We start from the raw sequence: 19,555 nt of genomic DNA on the forward strand, positions 1-19,555 counted from the left end.
GTTGCTGTATGATGAAAGCTTTGGCTGCTGCTCAGCATAACTGATGGATACTCTTGGTCCCTGGTACATATCAGAGAGCATTAATGGAGTTAAGAGGAAAAACTTCTGTTCCTGTTTTGCAAGAGGGGAAGCTGGGGCAAAGAAAGACTTAAATGTCTCTTTCAAGGTTTTATAGGAAGTGTGTGGTAACGGGTAACTATCTGGCAGGTTGCTGAGCAGCATGACCCTATCTGTTCTCTTTAATCCCTCTGTATGGGTAAAATTGCTCCCAAGTAGAGCAATGTTCAGATGCAAAGGATACTGTTGGGGATGCTGCTTGTCTCCTGGGAGCAAGGCCTTGATGCTGCTTTGTCTCACGCTTAAGCATGGGCTGCTCCTCTCTGTTCTGTGGAGCCTCTTTGCTGGGAGAGTGCCTTCTTGCTGCTTCCCTGGCAGCCGCAGGACAGAACTCCCTGACCTTGAGAACAAATTCCTGAAGGCCAGAGGGGAATTTAAGGCTGTTTTTCTTGGAGCTGGTGTGAGATCTTGCCCACCCAGTGCTCCCCAGTGCATAGGCTCTAGGGATGGTCACCGCTTATTTTTTTTTTTATCGTCTCTTTTGGAGGCTGTCTTGTTTGCATGAATGAGACTCTTGGAAGGTGGAAGGGAATCCCTACCAGCCTTTTAAAGGGGCTCTAAGTGTCTAAGCTATTGAGGGCTCTGCTGAGTGTTGATTAGGACTAAGCCCTGAAGAGCTGCTAATGTACATTCCTGTGTGATAGGCACCAGATAGCGGGCTCTGAGCCATATTTTTAACCTGTAGGAGATAGGGATGCCTTAAAAGAGTTAAGCTTTTCTGCTGCTTTTGCTGACACTAGGTGCTAAATTCCCCGCTGACAAGAATAGCCTGCAATCCTGGGCATTATCAACAAACAAACAAATAGGGCACTCCCAGCTTTGAAGTCTTGAAGTGAAACATTGGGGGTGGGTTACAGAGAACTGAGGAGCTCCCCGTCCAGTGGGCCAAAAATGAAGACAAGGTGGAGAAAATGAAGGCCCACAAGCAAGAATCTGGGGGGCTTTATTAGGACCCATAAACAAAGGGATGTGTGTGGTGAACTGGTGGTAGCGGGGGGGAGGAGGGCTGTTTGAAAATAGCCAGGGATACACTTAAGAAACTTGGTTGAAAGGGGGTGGGTTTATAAAAAAAAAAAAAAAAAAAAAAAAAAAAACCACCACAACTATTTTACAGGGTGGTGAATTATTAATTTTGTGGATAATATGAATGGAAAGTTTTCAGAGATGGTACAAAGTCTTCCCAGACTGTTCAAGAGAACAGCAGAGATTTGAACAAATCCCACTTCCTGTTTAATTAACTACAGAAGATGAGAAGTCTCTGCGTTGGGTGCTGCCCTAGAGAGCATTAAGGGTGATGAGGGTGCTCTCTCTGTTACCGGTGGAATGGAAAGTCATACTTATAAGCTGAATCTTTGTGTAACTTTAAGTGCTTGTTTCTGCCAGTGATTGAAGGCTTTGCTCCTCAAAAATAAGGACTGGGATTTCAGGGAGAGGATCTCAGGGAAGGTGAGCATGGCAGTTTCGGCAGATCTTGCAGCACAACATTAGCAGCATGCATCCTACCTGGGTGATGTGGCATAACATGCATCTCTCTCTTTAGGTTTGGTCCCTGTCCGCGGGCAGAGTTGGGCAGTGTCTACATACAGTGCAGACAGAGGATCGAGTGTGGTCCATTGCTATCAGCCCATTATTAAGGTAACTGAGATCTTTCTTCCCAATTTCCAACAGAGAGAAGCAAAGGAGTTGGATAGATTGTGTGTCCACAGATCTCTGAGGCACCAGTGTGACAGTTCAGGGTCTTGATTTGGATGGAGGCTGATCAGGTGCTTGTGCCTGAAGCAGGAGCTCCGAGAAGAACGTGTGGTCTTTGTTCCCCATAACAAGTAGAATGATCCACTCGTAAGAGTCTGTGAAAATGGCCCTACGTTCCTGTTACAGTCTCGGATGGGACCTGTTCATTCTTACTTGCAGAGGAAACTCTCTGACTTGCTAATTAGAAGCGAAGCAATGAGCTGGATCCTCATGAGGTCTTCTGTGCTGAAAAGATGCCAACTTGTAGTCTGGTTCTCTGGCATGAGAGATGCCAAGGAAAAAGGTCCCTGCTTGGGAGCTGTGTGCAGTGGTTAGAGCTTGGTTTCCTTTGAGCGTGCTGAACTGGAAAAGATGGAAGTGGAGTTCAGGGATGAGGTTTTCTAGCCTGTATTGCCTGTTGCCCTGTGCTTCTAGTGCAGGCATGATGCTACAACTACAGCTTGGGAGGCAAGGGCAGTACCTACATCAGTGTCTTCCAGGGTGTTTTTCAAAATGCTTATGTTCTTGAGGAAGTGAAAATCTGAGAAACTTAAACTCTTGCTGTTAAAATCTTACACTGGCCAGCAACGATCTATCTCTTTGGTTCATTGTTATGTGTTCTGTATGCAAAAGAGATTCTCCCTCAAGGGAGGGGGGGAAGAAGAGCTGCTGTTACTGCCCATGTGATTTCTGCAACTAGTGCATTTAGGCTTGTGCAAAACCAAAATGCTTCCCGCAACTGCTGTCCTCATTAGGTTTCCAGGCTTGTTTTGCAGGCAGCAGAGCTAATGGCATTATCAGGGAAATGACCCTCGAGGCCCGCTATGATTTTGCCGTTCCCTCATCCCATTGCTCTGAGCGTTTGGGACAGATAGTGTTTTTGAAGAGGTGCCACGTGCGTTAATACTGCTGCAAGATGTCACATAGAAGCGCTTTGCTGTCTTCTGTGCTGCCAGGGCCCCTTTTCTAGCAGCCAGGCTCTGGCTCTAGCACCGTGGCTGGTTAGAGCCCAGTGGCATGCTGCTTCCTACTCCTAAGTGATGACCTACTGAGGTGGCCTCTTGTCAGGACAGTGTTCCTCTCCCTGGTGTGCACGCTTGTGCACACTCTCTGTCACAATATTTACCCACTGTCTCCCCACCCCCCCTTTCCACCCTGCAGGGTGATAAATGGGAGGTGGTGGAACAGCTACCCCATGAACAAGTGGGCTTAAATTGTGCACTCTTGTTTTTTTTTGAATGAGACTGGACTGTAACAGCCTCCCCCACTAGCCCACCCCACTGCCCCCCTTACCCCTCCATATTTTGGGGAGGGGGGGTGTGGAGAATTAGAGCCAATTAGCCACGTCATTAATTCTTCAATTTGACGGCTGATATAGCAGGGCCTGAAACACGCTGCTGACCTCGTATAATGGGAACTCTGCTCCTTAACATATTGACGATGGGAGAAGTTAATTAAAATTCCACAGAGAGAAGGTGTCGGCTAACCTATAAACCTGTCGCTTCTCAGAACAAATCGCAGCCATCCTAGAAGAGAGAGAGGATCAGAGCAGGAGGGCATGTGGTGGGGGAGGGCCAGGGCAAGGGGCAGAGGAGATGAATTTTTCACTAATAGGTTTTATTGCTTGCTGTCTAATGAGGGTGAGTATCAAAAAGATAATATCTAGTTGCTAGCAAGGTCTTCTTTGGGGAGCTCTGTGGTTTCTGTTTTATTTGCGAGAGCCCATATTTCATCCGTGTACATTCCCTATGCACTTGTGTGTGAAGCTTTTTGTCCCCTGCAGCCCGCATCCTTCTTGCCAGAGCTTGGATACGTTTGTTCCTCAGTGAGGCTGAACATGGCCTATAACCTCCGCTTCCTCCTAAATATTTGATGTGCCCTCCCAGTTCTCCCTTCTCACCTGTGCTGGTGTAAACTGAGAGCTCCGTAAGAATGGATAGTTCTGCTGATGTACAACTGCTGTAGAATCGGGCACCATTACCTAAGTATTTTGGTCTATCGTTGCTGAGAACCCACCAGCTCGCTCTGCCACGGACACATAGAGCTCAGGAACAGCTCAAAGCAGTTGTGCGCAGTGGGGTAGCAGCAGGGAGGGCTCCTCTAGCTCTAGCCATTCGAAAGTGCTTTGGAAAGGCTGTAGTTTCCTGACCTGGAGGTTTGCCAGGACTAAGACTCTCTAGAGTAGTCAGAGTTGTATTCTTACTGAACCTCGGCTGTTAATGGGCAGGACTGAAACTTTTTTTTTTCTTGCTTTTCAGTGATATCTTCCTCTGTGTGAAGCTTCCTTAGAAAGTATCCCACGTGCTCCTGACCCACAGCTGAGTTTTCTGCTGTAGCTCTGCTCTGCTAGACTGCTCCTCTAATGAGCGGTGCCTGTACGCCCAAACTAAGCTTCAAAGACTTGTGCTCTTAAAGTGCAGCTCCTCTGGCTTCAGGCATCTTTCTTGAGTGTTCTGCTTTGATTTGTCCACAGCTTCCCTGTGTCCCTACAGAGATCCTCCTGCAGATGTGCTGAGCTAGGGACGAGGCCTCCTTGCTCTTTGTGGAGTGATGCCAGGCTGGATACTTGGAGGGTCTGCAAACAGAATGATGCCTGTAAGGCAGATTAAGTAGGGTAGAAGGGTACCAAGAGTACTTGGATCTTCTCTTACTGTGCAGGGGAGAACTGTGCTTAGTCCTTTGTGTAACCTTTTCAGCCATGGAATTGCCTTCACATCCATGCGAGTTACTGGAGCTTCATTGCTTTGGGGATCTCTAGCAGTGCCCTGCAGGGTAGCGGGGATGGGGAGGGCATTGTGTCCCTTCTGGGTTTTCGACAGGTCTTCTGCATAGCTCTGCTGGTTGTTGTGCTTGGAACAGCAGGTCCCACGTTGCCTGTCACATCAGAGGCTAAAGAAGAGTCTTGAGAATATCCTTAAAGCAGGATACTTGATGGTGCCTCGGTTTGCTCTGGCAATTGCTTTTATTGGTCTCCCAAGCTGCCCTTCTCCATGGAGGAGTAAAATGCTGTACTTAACAGAGAGGCTGTCTACCTTAACCGTGTTTCCTAGCTGCTTGTAATCCCCTTCCCCCTGAGTTCATTTGCCTTTTGAACTCTGCGTCATGCAGATGTTAAAGTTTCATTTACTGGTGCTTACTGCAGTGACTTATGTGTGCTAAGGGACCAGGGCGAGCCTGAGTGCAGTGGAGCAATTCAAATGTGCAAAGTGAGGCAAACCCAGGGGTTTCTAGTGGAATAGTGGCACCTTCATGCTTTGTGATTCCCTGAGGTGGCAGTAGCCAAGGAAGAGAAGTGACCACTGTACACTGTTTAATTTGAGGGATAGGTTTATGGAGAAAACAAGGTCCAATTGCCTGGCATTTATGGCTGCAGAAACATAAGGCTTATGATATATGTTGTACTACTGAAATGTTCCTTTATTTAGGGGAAAATTTGTTGCAATTTTTTCCCCCCTGATGATAGAGAAGCTTGTAAACTGGAGGGGAAAGAAAATAGTGGACCTTAATATTAAATTCATTATTAATCTTGGATTCAGAAATTCTTTGGTGTTGGATTAAAAAAAGTATTCAAATCTAAACTGGCTTCTCCTGCTGGATCTGGGAAGTGGCATTGGCTATTTAGCTTTTAAAATATTTATCATGAGAGCTGGTCTTCCCATGTTGTACTCGGTGTGTTGAATTTTAAACCAAGAAAAGAGATGATGGAGGCACACAAATGGTTTTCGGTGTGCAACTATAGATGGAGACGTAGGAAAACTTTGGTGCAATCTGGGGCAACGTTAGGCAACTGTGATGTGCCCTGTCGTGGCACCGATGTGCTTTGGGGGTGTGAGCCCAAAAGACAGTCCCTCCTTTTCCAACCCTGTCATTGATCTACTGCAGTACATGACCTCTCCTTGCAAATGCTGCCTTGGTGAAGTGCAGGTTTACTCCAAGAGAGGCAGAAAGTTTGTACCAAAGACTAGCTGTCTGCATGGAATGTTTAATTTAAAGGGGAAATGAGTAGTTCTGTGAGCAGTTGGATTTAAAAAGGTAGGCTTGGTCTGCGTCTTCCGATTATACAGTGTTGTAGCAGAGACCCGACTCCTCTATTTTAACTTGCTAATTTAAATCTCTGTTAATCTAATCGCTTCTCCCATGGAATATTATGGGGAAGTAATATCTGGGGAGACCTTTGCCCCTGTAGACAACTGCAGACAAATTGTAATGCATACACAAAACTTGCTGGGGAGAGAAAGAAAGAAAGAGAAGGGTTACTGACAGGCACCTTGCCTGAACGGGCCTCTCTTCCGTTGGGAATAATCAAAATGATTAATTTTGAGGGCTTCTTTTTAATGGTTATCTGGAAACTTTTCGTGAAAGAAACTGATCTTGCAGGTTGCGTTAGAGCAAAAACAACCCACTTAAGTCAGAGCAACTTTGCAGTGGGTTTTAATGGTACAGTTGAAGCCCTAACGTGCAGCAGTTAGTGCTCCGTTTTTATCAGCAGATATCCCCCTCTGCATAGCAGGATGAGCTGTTGGCTGTAGTGGTGCTGTCTTTTGACCTAGCTTTGTGTAGTTAACCTCTCTGAGTCTGCTAGGACTTGGGACAAGTAACTGGGTTTTATTCTAGTTTGTGCATTGCCAGCAAAATGGCAGGCAGCAATAGCTCTGCTGCCCTTAGGGATCTCTGTAGATCCAGGGTGGTTTGAATCATTGAGAGGGGACTCTGACCTGCAGCTGTTTCTTAACCAGGGGCAGGAAGAACCTGCTCAACTGTGAGATCCCAGGGCGGACTTGCAGAGTTAGTGGTGGCGTTAACTACCATCTCTTACTGACCTCGGAGAGTGATCTGGATGTGGGTTTCTAGATATGTCATATAGTCATAACTGACTTGCTGCTCTTTCACCCTCAAGCTGAAGAGCAGGAAATGAGTATCAGTTTCTCCTCTCTGAAGCTAAAATGACACCTGTGTCTTATCCATGTGCCCTGACTTTTCCCTTGATGTTGGGAGGAAGAAGACTTTGTTTTACCACTTTTAATTGTGTGATAATGACTGTATTTGGTCGTCTTCACATGGGTGACCACATGAACACATATGTCCCTTTTCCCTCTCATCCTGAAACAAACACATACGCAAACACTTCTATAGGCTAAAAAACTGCAACTTACCATTTTTCACCATCTAGAGCTCACATGACTGATGACTTGCTCCTTTTTTGTCACTTTTGGCCAATACTTTTTGGCCAATATACAAAAGGATATATTTTCTGTGAATTGGCTCACTAGTGGTTGTGGGCAGGTGAGCAGGGGTTTGGGAGGTAGTAGCTAACTGAGTTAGAACCCAGACATCTGTTTCTAATTCTGTGGAGCTGTATTGCATATTGAATTTTTTTTTTTTTCTCCCCCTGCAGTTTTTTCTCATCTTTCCCCTTGCTTGAGGGGAAAGTCTGTCTTGGAAAGCTTAGGGGAAGCATCTTTCTTGTGCTGCTTGGTTTGCACAGGAGAATCCATGTCTGTTTAATCGATGTGACAGAAGAAACTTAGTTGAGGGGGCTGGCAGCCTTATGGTTTGAGGTTTCTATTTCCAGTTTGTGATCACTTTCTCTTTGCTTTTTAAATTCTCAGAGGGAGAAGGTAACTTCACCAGACCTTGGCTGCTGTTTACCTTTGCTCGGCTGTGCAGTGTGCCTTTGTTTTTCCACCTTTGATCAGTGTCCTGCCAACAGATAATTTAGCAATTGCATCCCAGGGTGGAAGTGTGGAGTTAATGTTAAAATTGGGGTTTTTTTCCTTTCCTAACTTCTCTGGCTGATGGAGCAGAGAAGGGGAGAGGGGAGGTGAAGGGGACCATAAATTCTAGACCTGGTGATTCTGCTCCTTGTAGAGAAACGAAAGCCTCTGATGTCTCTTCAGCACTTTCATTAACATTTAAATTAAGGGTTTGTTTTTCAGGCGGCTTCAGTCACAGCCCTTTCATAGCCCGACACATGGAGGCTGTTCTCTCTCTCTCTTTCTCTCTCTCTCTTTCCAGCTTGCAAATCAGTGTACAATAGTAATCACTGCTGTATTATTTTTTTTCTGATCTCTCAGGAGGGCAGCGACCTGACAAGCTGTACCAGAGGTTCAAAGAGAATCAGAAACGGAGTGCAAAGGTAGATGGGCCGGAGGATGCCAGGTTTCACTCCTACAATTAGAGTGGTGTCTGTTCCCTCCCCTGCCTTTCAAAGGGCTGCTTTTGGGGGCGGGGAGGGACAGAGAGGGATGGACCTTTCTTGCACGGTGAGAGCCCCAGGTGCAGATGCCTCTAACCAGGCTCAGCTTCCAGTGTTACTCCTCCCAGATGAGGCCGGAGGTGTCACTCAGAGGATGTGAGCTCATGCCCTGAGGTGGGAAGTGGAGCTGTGGTGTCCTAAGATAGCAGCCTAGCCCCTCTAAAAGAGTGTTGATTCACTCTGAGGACCGCAGGAGGCTGGTCCTCAGCCTGCCATTGGCATTTGAAAGGAGGGCGATAGTGGAGGATATTGCCCTGAAGTAAGAAACTCACCTCCGTCTTCTGTGCTGCAGCGCTGAAGTCATGTCTTCTCTGAGCACCGCACCTTACTGTAACGGTACAGGAGGTGGCTGGTTTGAAGTGTCCATTTGGATCTTGGCTTACGACAGCCTAAGCCAGGCCATGCCTCGCTGTAGCTAAGTGATTTCTGGTATAGGAACTAGTTGGTTTATCATCAAGAATAAAAACCATCTTCCACCTGCTTCCACAAGTGTGTAGGAGCCAAGGAGCAAGAGGATGGTTTTAGGAATGGCAACGACTTGCAGTGGAGAAGCTGTATAGTAGGATTTATGTAAATACATGAGTCTTTGGGATAAAGCTTTTCTGGAATCTTCTACTTCTCATCTCCCACCCAGCTGGCCACCACCAGTAGGCTGTTATCTTCTGTGGGTTCTCTGAATGGGAGTTGGGGAACTCTGAGTAGCACTGAACTGGTGTCTTTCATGAGCTAAAACTGGATAAAAGGCAGAGGAAAATGAGTCAACACATAAGTGAAGTTTAGCATAATGAAACCTGCAGCTTCGTTGCTGTGACTTGTCACGCTCTTCATGTCATCACTCTACCACTAGCCCAAATTTGCTTGGCTTTCACTATGAGCTTGTTCCAGATGAGCTTTGAAGGTTGCCAACAGGATGAGAGCAGCAAGCTGGCAGTGGGATCAGGAAGGGTATTCCCTGCATGGTGGTAGATAGGGTGCCAGAAGTTCCTGTTTCTTCAATATTGGTCTTGCTTGTGCTGGCAGTGACCATGATTTATGCCTTATGGCTCTTCTGGAGGACCTAATTCAAAATCATGCACTTGCAGAAGTCTCTTACAGGTGCTGGAAAACGTTTCTGTTCTGGGGTTTGGATTTGTTTGCCCTTTTGTGTGAACTACCACAGACTGTAGGCTGCCACTTCTTGTGTCACTGTTGCCAGGTCAAAGTATTGTGTCTAACTGTTCTGTTACTGAGTGTGTGGTGATGACTCTCAGACAGCGAGTGATAGGGAACAGCTTTCCAGAGGCAGGTGATCTTGTCCATATTCCAAGCGCTCTGGAGCTGTGTGGTGGGATGTGCGTCTCTGATCCCATCTGACCCATGCTCTAACTGTTTTGTACCACCCATCTGACTGCTCTGTCACTGCAGGTGGGTCCTAACTCCTTTCTGTGAGAAACATCTGCATAGTCCTGAGAACTACCACTGTCGAAGTTGTCTTGGTGTCTTCATCTTGTATAATGCAAGGGGGATTCAGAATGTCTGCTCTGCAGTGCTGGCATCCATCCACTATTCCAGCTTCCACTGCTTCAGCTTTTAGAGGTTCATAGGTTTGTGCCCACTGAGTTTTTCTTCTTAAGGCCCAGTGTCGGATAGTGCTGAGCACATTTTGTGAAGCCCACAGCCTGTGCAAACCACAGCTATCGGGAATGGGAAACAGGGTGCTTAGTACTTGTCACACAGTGTCCTTGATGGTGGCTTCTGAGCTGCCTCCAGTGTAGCTCATTCTGTTACTTTTCGTAGAATCATAGAATGGTTCGGGATGGAAGGCTCTTAAGCCATTCTATGATCTAAACCATTTCAATGAGGAAAGCTTTTAATTTAAGCTCTCCTGAGGCTGGACACCAGCATGGAGCCCAGCTTGGCTGCACCAGTGGTACTTGGGGCAAGCGTGCTGTGGCACTAACTGGGTAACTCCTACTAAATTCTCTTTGGAAGCTCCACTGTATTTATGGGTGGGGAGGGCGGGGGGATGCCTACCCTCCCACCTTCCCCCATGTTGTCTCAAAAGGCCCTGGTGCATCTTTGATTAGGTGTAGGTCAAAAGAATTTCCACATCGTGACCTTAATAACTGGGGTTGATTGGCAGGCGGTCTGCGGAGAGGGAGCAGCCTGTCCCTTTCATCTCCCTTGGTGCCGTGCTGGGACAATGGGCCAGCATATTTTCCTTGTTGTTCCTCATTTGAAAAGGGTCTGGTATCTCTACTAGGTACCTGTGACATGGGGGTCTTGATTGGGGTCTCATAAAGGGCCCTGTCAGTGTGTCCAAAGGCCAGGAACACAAAGGCGATCAGTGGGTGGGGGTCTCAGCTGACCACTGAAGAAGGGAGGGGAGGGTCCTGGAAGCAGTGGAGGGAGAAGCAACCCCTGATGGGAGACCTTAAAGGGGGGAGGGGGGGAGGAGGCGGCCCATTTTTGTCCCGAACTCATCAAGCACATCTGCAGAATTGTCCCAGCCGCTGCCTCCCAGTTTCAAAAGAAAATGATCGTTTGATAAACCGTCCTGATTCACCACTTTCTCACAAGGGAGGGAGACCCACCTTTGACCTCTATGATTTCACATTGGGCCCAGCTTCCCCCCTCCCCATCCAATTGCTGAAGAAACTTTGAAATGCATCCCTTGCGCTCCCTCTCCTTCTCCTTCTTTCCCTTTACTCTCTCTCTTTTTTTACCCTCCTTTTTTTTTTTTTTTTTTTTTTCCTCCCCCTCCTCCTCTTCCCACCACCCCCACCTTCCCCGCTCTCCCGCTTTGTAAAAAAAGCAGGCGTACCGCTTTGGAGTTTAGGCAAGTAATTAGTAAAATCTTTTCTGCAGCACAATAAAACCACAGCGCTTGGCCTGCATATTCCCACAATTTACATACTCGCGGGCATTCGAGAAAACAGGTGGCATTCCCAGTGCTTCGCTGCCTATGAAAATCATTTGGAAGGCAGGGAGGGGAGGGCGCTGGGACCCGCTCGCTCCTGCGAGCTATAGGAATGTGCATGAATATATTAAAATGTTTTCACACAATGCTTTTATTTTCCAAGGGGAAGAGGCATCTTCTGGATGAAAGGCGGCTGGCCCAGACACAGGCCTCTTCCGAACACTCTTTCCCACTCGGGGTTTGTTCGCATGGACCAGATAGAGAGGGGGCCGGGGGGAGGGAGAAAGGGCAAGGGTGCTATCTGTGAAGAGTAAATCTTTGTGTGCCTCCTACCCGCTCCCCGTTTGTGGTCCCAGAAAGTCGAGTTGTGAGGGAATTGTGTCTGTGGAGGGGGGTGGGAGGGGGAATCATCAGGACTTTCTGCAAAAGCTTTTGAAGGCATTGCAAACGTAGAGAGGAAATAGCTCGTAATGGAGCATACAGCTCTCTGACCGGGATTCAGTGGCTGCAGCAGGAAATGACAGGAATGAGAGGGAGCTGGCTATCTTGGGCAGTATTAGCAAAGTGCCTATTAATAACAGAAAACACTCTTGCAGTACTTTTCCAGCTTCACCTTATTGTCAAGAACAGGCTGCTCCATGCTCTGCCTGGGCAACGTATCCAGCTGTTCCTCTCCTTTTTTTCAGGAGGATTGTTGTTCCAGGCTGTGCCGCAGGTGGAATCCAGCAGTTCCCACTCCGGTTCAGTTGGGGACCCCTTAGCTGCATTGCTTACTAAGAGGTTCTTTGGGTGCTTTCAACTTGTAGGGTGTTGACCACAGATGTGTGGTGAAACTTGTGTCTGGAGAGTGTAGATCAGGGGTTTCCTTTCTAAAGGACGAGAATTGAAGGAGAGAATTGAAGTGAAGGGAGGGAAAGGTTAAACACAACCAGGGAATGGCTTGGCTTAGGAGCAGGGTGTGCGTGTAGGGAAGACGCTGGGTTCGGCTTCAGGGATACTGTTTTGTTTGCGAATATTGGGACAGGCTGCAAAGAGGGCTTGTTGGAGGAAGCAGAGGTAGGTTGTTGGCAGGATTTTTTTTTTTTTATTTTTAATAATATTCTTTTGGTAAATATGCCCTTTGAAATTTCTGTGGGAAGTGGTGTGGCACCAGTAAGGTGATCTGGATGCCTGTCTTGTATGTGCTACAGATACAGCCTTTGTAGAAAGCTCTTCTGGGCAGGCGTCCTGTCCAGATGGGTTCTGCCCTGAGGATTTACAAGCCTGCCCGCAGCCAGCCGGAACCACGGCACCACAAATCTATGGATGCCATGAAGAGCTATTCGAAAGCCCATGCTACCCAGCTCAAGCCTCTGCTCTACTAGAAGGAACTTATCAAAACACAGGCTCCCAGAACAATACGTAATATATTTAGAGAGGAGTGGGAGGAGCTTTACTGAGACTTTCTCCTCAGCTAAGCCAACTTCCCTTGTCCTTTCTGACCGGACTCTCCCTGTGACAGGAGGGAAAGTATTCCCCAGCCCTGCAAGGAGCTAAACAATTCAGCATCTCAAAACCTTTCGCAAAAGGGTATTCTTGCATGGCAGCTGTTCCTAAAATGCATCTGCAGAAGTAGCAAAGCTCTGTAATGCTGTTTCTCCCATCTGGCTTGCACTGGTTATACTGGTGTTGGTCATGGTGCAAAGGTCCCTAACCTCTTGTTGGAAACAACCAACAACCCAACTGGCAAGAGGGCTTGCTTTTTATTTTTAATTATTGTCTTCCCAATTCCCTGCTCCTCCCCTTCATCTTTCTGCATTTCTTAAAGAGGCAGTGGAGGGAAAAAAGCTTTGGTTTTTGTTTGGGAAGGGGGTTAGGAAGGGCTACGTGGCCCCTGCAACCTCTCATAGGGGTGTCTTGTCAGGGCGCGGCATGAAGGGCACAAACAGATCATAACCTTTAAATGAAAATGCGATGGAGGGGAGAGATGAAAGCAGTGAAACAAATTAGATACATCTAGAGGGGGTGCTCAACTGGAGAAAATTAGCATTTCTTCCTAATTGGAGTGCAGGGCATTCCATTACAGGGTTTCATTACAAGGAGGGAAGCACTGGGCCTCTTTGGGGGATTTCCCCCTGCCCTCAGTTCTTCTAAAAGTAAAAAAAATATATTTGGGAGAGAACTGAGAAGGACTGAATTTATCAGAGAGAAGGTTTCAGACTGCTGCGGGAAGAGGAATGACGGTAAATCACCAGTTCTCTGTCTTTTAAAAGAAAGTGGTGATTGTGTGCACATCACACAAGTGCTCATCAGGTGCTGGTCCTAGTTTTCCTGAAGGAAACAAAAAAGTTTACAGGAGGCTGCAGGTGATGATAACTTTCAGAAGCTAGTACTCGCTGAATCAAACTTGTAAACTGTACCCAAAATGCATTAGTTTGTTTGAAGCACAGGGTTGTATGTTTTATGACTAAGGGCGGTGGAGTCAACTGAAGCCTGCTTTACACTGCATATCAAGTCCCTGCTGTGCAAAGCATGGCACGTCTGTCTGATTCTGCCTCTAACTAGAGCTGCTGTATCCAACAGGAATTTGGATATATCCCAGGGAAGACAATGGCTGACTTCCAGTGCAAAATGTCTTGTGCCTGCACTGGGGCTTGTGCATAGCTTTATGCAATGCACATAGCTTGTGCCAACTTGAGAAACAGGCGTGCATGGATGTTCTTTATACATGCATCTTCGCGTATAAATGGGCACTAGGAATAACTTAGAGGGAATTCGAGGGACAAGGCTTTGCATTGCATCTCTGGATTAGGAGTAGGGGGAGACAATTTCTTTTTTTTTTTTTTTTTTTTTTTTCCCCAAGCAGGGATTGGAGTATCAGTGCTCTCAGGAAAGGGGGGGAAAAATAGAAATAAAAAAGAAAAGCAGACTTGCTTCAGGTGTGTGGTATGCAATGTATGTTGCTCTGCCAATCTACAGCTACAAAATTTCCTGTTCTAGCTCAGGAGAGGGAATATATAAGCATAGGAATGTGGGCTGTAGGAAACTGCTGAAGGAAGGGTCCTGTCTGCATGGAAGGTGGTTCCTAGCAGAGTGGGAGGCTGTTTACGGCAGCAGTGCCTTCATTCTGGGTAGGCTTGTTCATCCACGTGTCCAGGATGAGGTTACAGTTGATAGGAATTTATGAAATTAATAAATGTAAATCTCTGACTTAACCCTTGCTGCTGAATTTTGGCATTTTGACACAGAGCATAGCACTGCCTGCAGGAATATCTTTAGGTCCAGAGAAAATACTGTTAAAAATGGAAGAACGGCTTGGAAATGTTCCCTATTAGGTCTGGCACACATCAGGATGATGATGTCTCCCATTCCAGCCTTCTTCAGCCACTTCAGTTCTTGCAAAAGATGCTTGGCAGACTGTTTAAAAAGAGCAAATGCATCAGTCTGGCTCTAGATTAGTGAAGCAAACTACTTTTGAAACACTGGGGGAGGTAGAGAGGACTAGAGAGACTGGAGTTTGGAGAGCAGCGAATGCCTAGGAGAAGGTAGCCAGGCTTGAAGGGAAACTGGTTCTGCTGAAGAATGGGAATTTCTCCTTAATGTGTGCAGCTGTGCGTCTGGCTTGTTGCTAATATCCTTTAAAATACAGCATGTCAGTGTCTCATGCCTGTAGCTAAGCTTCAACTTCCCTGGGTAGCTGGCACCCTGCTTCTCTGGTCTGAGTGGAACTGGACTATGACTCTTTCCTTGGCTCTGTTGCCTCTGGTTTCTTTTCAGAGCCGTGTGAGGCTGCTCCAGACTGCAAGGCAGATTGAAAGCCTGTTCTCTCTGTGTAGTGTTTTCTGTGGTTCGTTATCTAGGATTTGTCACGTCTTCTCTACCTTCCTTCCCACCTGCACAAAGCACAACTGCTGCAGCCACTTTCTTGCTCTAAAGAGGTGTTGTGGGTCCACGATGCTCTGTTCGCTCCGTTCTCCGCATATGCTCGTGCGTGGGATGTACTCACGCTGCTTTGTAGGCATCCTGACACTTCACAGATGTAGGGCTAATTTGGGGCCATGTATTAAAGCCAGCTTTTAATGTGCATTGCCCTGTCTAATTAGTAAATCCTTGTTCTCTCTCCTCTGAGACTAATGTACGTGTTCCTCTAAGTCTAGCTGTCCATCAAAGAGGACTTGAAATGAGGCCCTGCTATGGTTGGTAGACACAGGCAGCTAATGAAGAGAGAGAGCCCATTTCCTTTGAGAAGAGAGACCTGTACCAAAGTGATTGATAGTCCCAAAGATTTATTAGTGTGGGGGCTGGATAGAGGCTTGCAAACTGGAACCCAACAGCTTGGTTTTTTCAGGGGAAAAAGAAGTCTGGTGGTCATCTGTGTGTACACTCCCCCTCCACAAAAAAAAAAAAAAGAGAGACTAAAGAAAGAAGTGAACTGATCAGAGGAAGCAATTACAGACTAAGATGGGTCAAGCAGCAACTGCTGCTGTTGCTGTGCTTGGTCTCTGCCTCCTGGTGCAGCTGTCTTGAGCTTTGCACCTGCGCTTTGTTCGGTGACCTGCTTTGTCTGTCCAGCCCGATTAAATGAGGGCTGGGGATGGAACAGGACTGTCTGAAGGAACAGACTTTGTCTTGCTTCGTATCTTCTGTCTTGCACAGAGTATTGATTAGCGCATGTGGCCTATAGCATGTTTTCCTTTTTCCCCTTTTTCACACACTCCCCTTGGTTTTTCACTTCTTTGACAGTGGAGAAGCAAGGGCGCCTGCTCCAGAAATTAGAAAAGCAATAATTTTTCTCTAGCATCTGTCTTCTGCTGGTCTCAGAGCAATGTGGGAACATGGATAAGACCACTTTGGTGGTCCACTGGCAGACCACTTTGGATAAGTTTATAGCCTGGCAGAACGAGGACTTGCATATTTAAGCACCTCTTCCTCCAAGCTGAAGATCAGTGCATCCCTAGGAGCAAGAAATCAGGCAAAGGAGGCAGGAAACCTGCATGGATGAGCAGGGAGCTTCTGGAAAAACTCAGATGGAAGAAGGAAGTTTATAGAATGTGGAAAAAAGGACAGGCCACTTGGGTGAAATATAGGAGAGCTCTCAGTATGCAGGGACGCAATGAGGAAGGCTAAGGCCTGCTTGGAATTAAACTTGATGAGGCATGTCAAAGACAATAAGAAGGGCTTCTTCAAGTACATCAGCAGTTAAAGGAAGACTAGGGAAGAAGTGGGCCTGCTGCTGAATGAGGTGGGTGCCCTGGTGATGGAGGATGCAGAGAAGGCGGAGTTACTGAATGCCGCCTTTTCTTCAGTCTTTACTGCTAAGGCCAGCCCTCAAGAAACCCAGACCCCGTAGGCAGGAGAGAGAGCCTGAAGTAAGGAAGACTCTCCCTCGATCACTGAGGATCGGGTCAGAGATCATATAAGCAAACGTGACACCCACAAATCCATGGGCCATGATGGGATGCACCCACGAGTGCTGAGGGAGCTGGCAGATGTTATTGCAAAGCTGCACTCCATCATCTTTGAAAATTCATGGAGAACAGGAGAGGTGCCTGAGGACTGGAGGAGAGCTAATGTCACTCCAGTCTTCAAAAAGGGCAAGAAGGAGGATCCAGGAAACTACAGGCCAGTCATCCTCACTTCCATCCCTGGAACGGTTATGGAACAGCTCATCCTGGGTGTCAACTCTAAGCATGTAGAAGAAAAAAAGACTATTGGGAGTGGTCAGCATGGATTCACCAAGGGGAAGTCATGCTTGCCCAATCTGGTAGCCTTCTACAATAGAATGACTGGCTGGGTGGATGAGGGGAGAGCAGTGGATGTTGTCTACCTTGACTTCAGCAAGGCTTTTGACACTGTCTCCCATAACATCCTCGTAGGTAGGCTTAGGAAGTGTGGGTTAGATGAGTGAACAGTGAGGTGGACTGAGAACTGGCTGAGTGGCAGAGCTCAGAGGGTTGTGATCAGCAGCGCAGGGTCCAGTTGGAGGTCCATAACAAGTGGTGTTCCCCAGGGGTCAGTACTGGGTCTGCTCCTGTTCAACATCTTCATCAACTACCTGGATGAGGGGACAGAGTGTACCCTCAGCAAGTTTGCTGATGACACAAGATTAGGAGGAGCGGCTGACACACCTGGCTGTGCCATTCAACAAGACCTAGACAGGCTAGAAAGTTGGGTGGTGAGGAACCCGATGAAATTCAACAAGGACAAGTGTAGGGTGCTGCACCTGGGGAGGAATAACCCCATGGACCAGGACAGGTTGGGGGCTGACCTGCTGGAAAGCAGCTTTGTAGGGAGAAACCTTGGAGTCCTGGTGGACAACAGGATGCCCGTGAGCCAGCAATGTGCCTTGTGGCCAAGAAGGCCAATGGCATCCTGGGGGGCATCAGGAAGAGCATGGCCAGCAGGTGGAGGGAGGTCATCCTCCCCTTCTGCTCTGCCCTGGGGAGGCCCCATCTGGAGCACTGGGTCCAGTTCTGGGCTCCCCAGTTCCAGAAGGACAGGGAACTGCTGGAGAGGGGACAGCAAAGGGCTACAAAGATGATGAGGGGCCTGGAGCATCTCTCTGATGAGGAAAGGCTGAGGGACTTGGGTCTTTTTAGTCTAGAGAAGACTGAGGGGGGATCTGATCAACACCTATAAATACTTAAAAGGGTGGGTGTCAGGAGGATGGGGCCAGTCTTTTTTTCAGTGGTGCCCAGGGACAGGGCAAGAGGGAACGGGCACAAACTTGAACATGAGAAGCTCCATCTGAACATGAGGAAGAACTTCTTTCCTGTGAGGGTGGCAGAGCATTGGAATGGGCTGGCCAGGGGGGTGGTGGAGTCTCCTTCTCTGGAGACATTCCAAACCCACCTGGACACGTTCCTGTGCAACTTGGTCTAAGTGGACCTGCTTTTGGTCAGGGGGGTTGGACTAGATGATCTCTGAAGGTCCCTTCCAACCCCTACAATTCTGTGACTTGCCACCCCTTGTTATGTGGTGAAAAATATCAGGTACTTCGGTAGTATTGAGTGCAGGTGAACAGTGCTGTTCCCACTGTGCAATGGCTCTGTCCTCTGCTTCCCAAACTATGGTTTGTGAGATCGTGATGGTCCTCAGACCCATGTTGGCTCTCTAGCTCTTACTGTGAAGCCAGTGATATGGGTCCCTGCTGATCTTGGAGTGACTGAGAGTGGTTGAAGCCTAAAGCTTGGAGCAACCAATTAAGTCTAACCTGCATCAGAAGGGCCAATAAACCAACAGTGTCTGAAGAGGAGATACAGCCTACAATAGCAGAACTAGAGACATTTGAAATTACTAGGAGATTTCTTTAAAATGGACAAAAAAATAATAGTATTTCTTCACACAGTGTGTAGTGAATGAACTTCCTACTCTAGAAGGTTATGGAGGTGGATGATGCCAGCAGTTTTGATACGGATTTGGCAAATTCATGGATAGTAGGTCCATAATGGACTAGGTGGGGGTACACTCTCTAAAATCCTGAATATGGCAATTGTGGATGCTGGGCAGTACAAAGAGAATGAGCACAGGATGTAGCCAAGCTTACATGTTCTTCCTAAACAGCATCTGTTCCTACTGCTGCTGGAGATAAAATGGTGAGCAAGATGGGCCGTGGCTTGACTAAGGTGAGCATTTCTCATGTTCTTCTGGCCATGGTGGGTCAGTCCATCCATCTGCCCCAGCGTTTAGTGTCCAGCAGCTGGCAGTAGTAGATGTCTAGGGAGAGGAGTAAGAAACAAGACAAGCTCAAAAAGATCCCTTTCCTGCCTTTTCCTTGCCAGCTTCCAGTGATGGAGAGGTTAGGGTTTCCCTGGCTAGAGTTTGCATCCAGACCAGTGTTTCTTTCATATTTGCCCTCTATGAGCAGCTCATCTCTTCTTTCTGAACCTGGTAGTGTTCTGGTCTTCCAAGGCTCCTTTCCAGTTCAGTGTTGCGTCCTGAGGAACAAACTCTTTGTTCAGTTTCTAAACCTTTTGCCTGACTGTTGTGTGGGGGTACACAGTGAATGATTCCTCCGGTGAACGGATACCCTCTGCTCTGTTTACAATTTGAGTATTTTTCCCAATCCACCCCAACTCTAGCATTGATGGCCCTGTGCGAAGCAGTAGCAAGCGAACGACTGTTGCAAGTACTAGCTGGCCAGTTGTTATTCAGAGTGGGCTTCAGACTTCACGTGTAGGTATCCCTGAGAGGTGGTAAGCTCAGCGTTTCCTCCTAGTGCAGCCTCTGACTGGAGTCCACAGAGATGCAGCCTAACCTGAATGGATGGTCACGTAGTTGGATCTTGTGTATCTGCATGATAAAGATCAGTGATGGCTTTGACTGGGACACTCCTCCTTGCTGCAGAATCAAATACTCGCACTTTAGTGACGTGCTCATTTCAGTGGGGGACGTGTGAGCGAGCTTGGTTCTGGCTTTTCTTCATGTGGGGGTTTGACTTGCCAAGTAAAAATGGTTCTTTTTAATAACTGTGGTTTTGGGTGAAACTTCCTAAACTCTCAGAGCACATGGGAACGGGGCAGGCCGTGGAAAGGAAAGGAGGAAACTGTGGTTTCACACTCCTGCCTGCAAGT

At 47.4% G+C, this 19,555-nt stretch overlaps 1 protein-coding gene across 1 annotated transcript in view; it reads left to right on the forward strand.

The window, feature by feature from the left end:
- FBXW4 (F-box and WD repeat domain containing 4) overlaps positions 1-19,555 on the forward strand; it is a 72,009-nt gene that overhangs the window by 17,647 nt on the left and 34,807 nt on the right. Inside the window, exon 5 of the mRNA XM_074159022.1 lies at positions 1,658-1,752. Coding sequence (XP_074015123.1) covers positions 1,658-1,752 — 95 coding nt within the window. The remainder of the gene's footprint in view (positions 1-1,657; positions 1,753-19,555) is intronic.

Source organism: Numenius arquata, chromosome 15 (genome assembly GCF_964106895.1).
Source record: "Numenius arquata chromosome 15, bNumArq3.hap1.1, whole genome shotgun sequence".
Lineage (NCBI taxonomy): Eukaryota > Metazoa > Chordata > Aves > Charadriiformes > Scolopacidae > Numenius > Numenius arquata.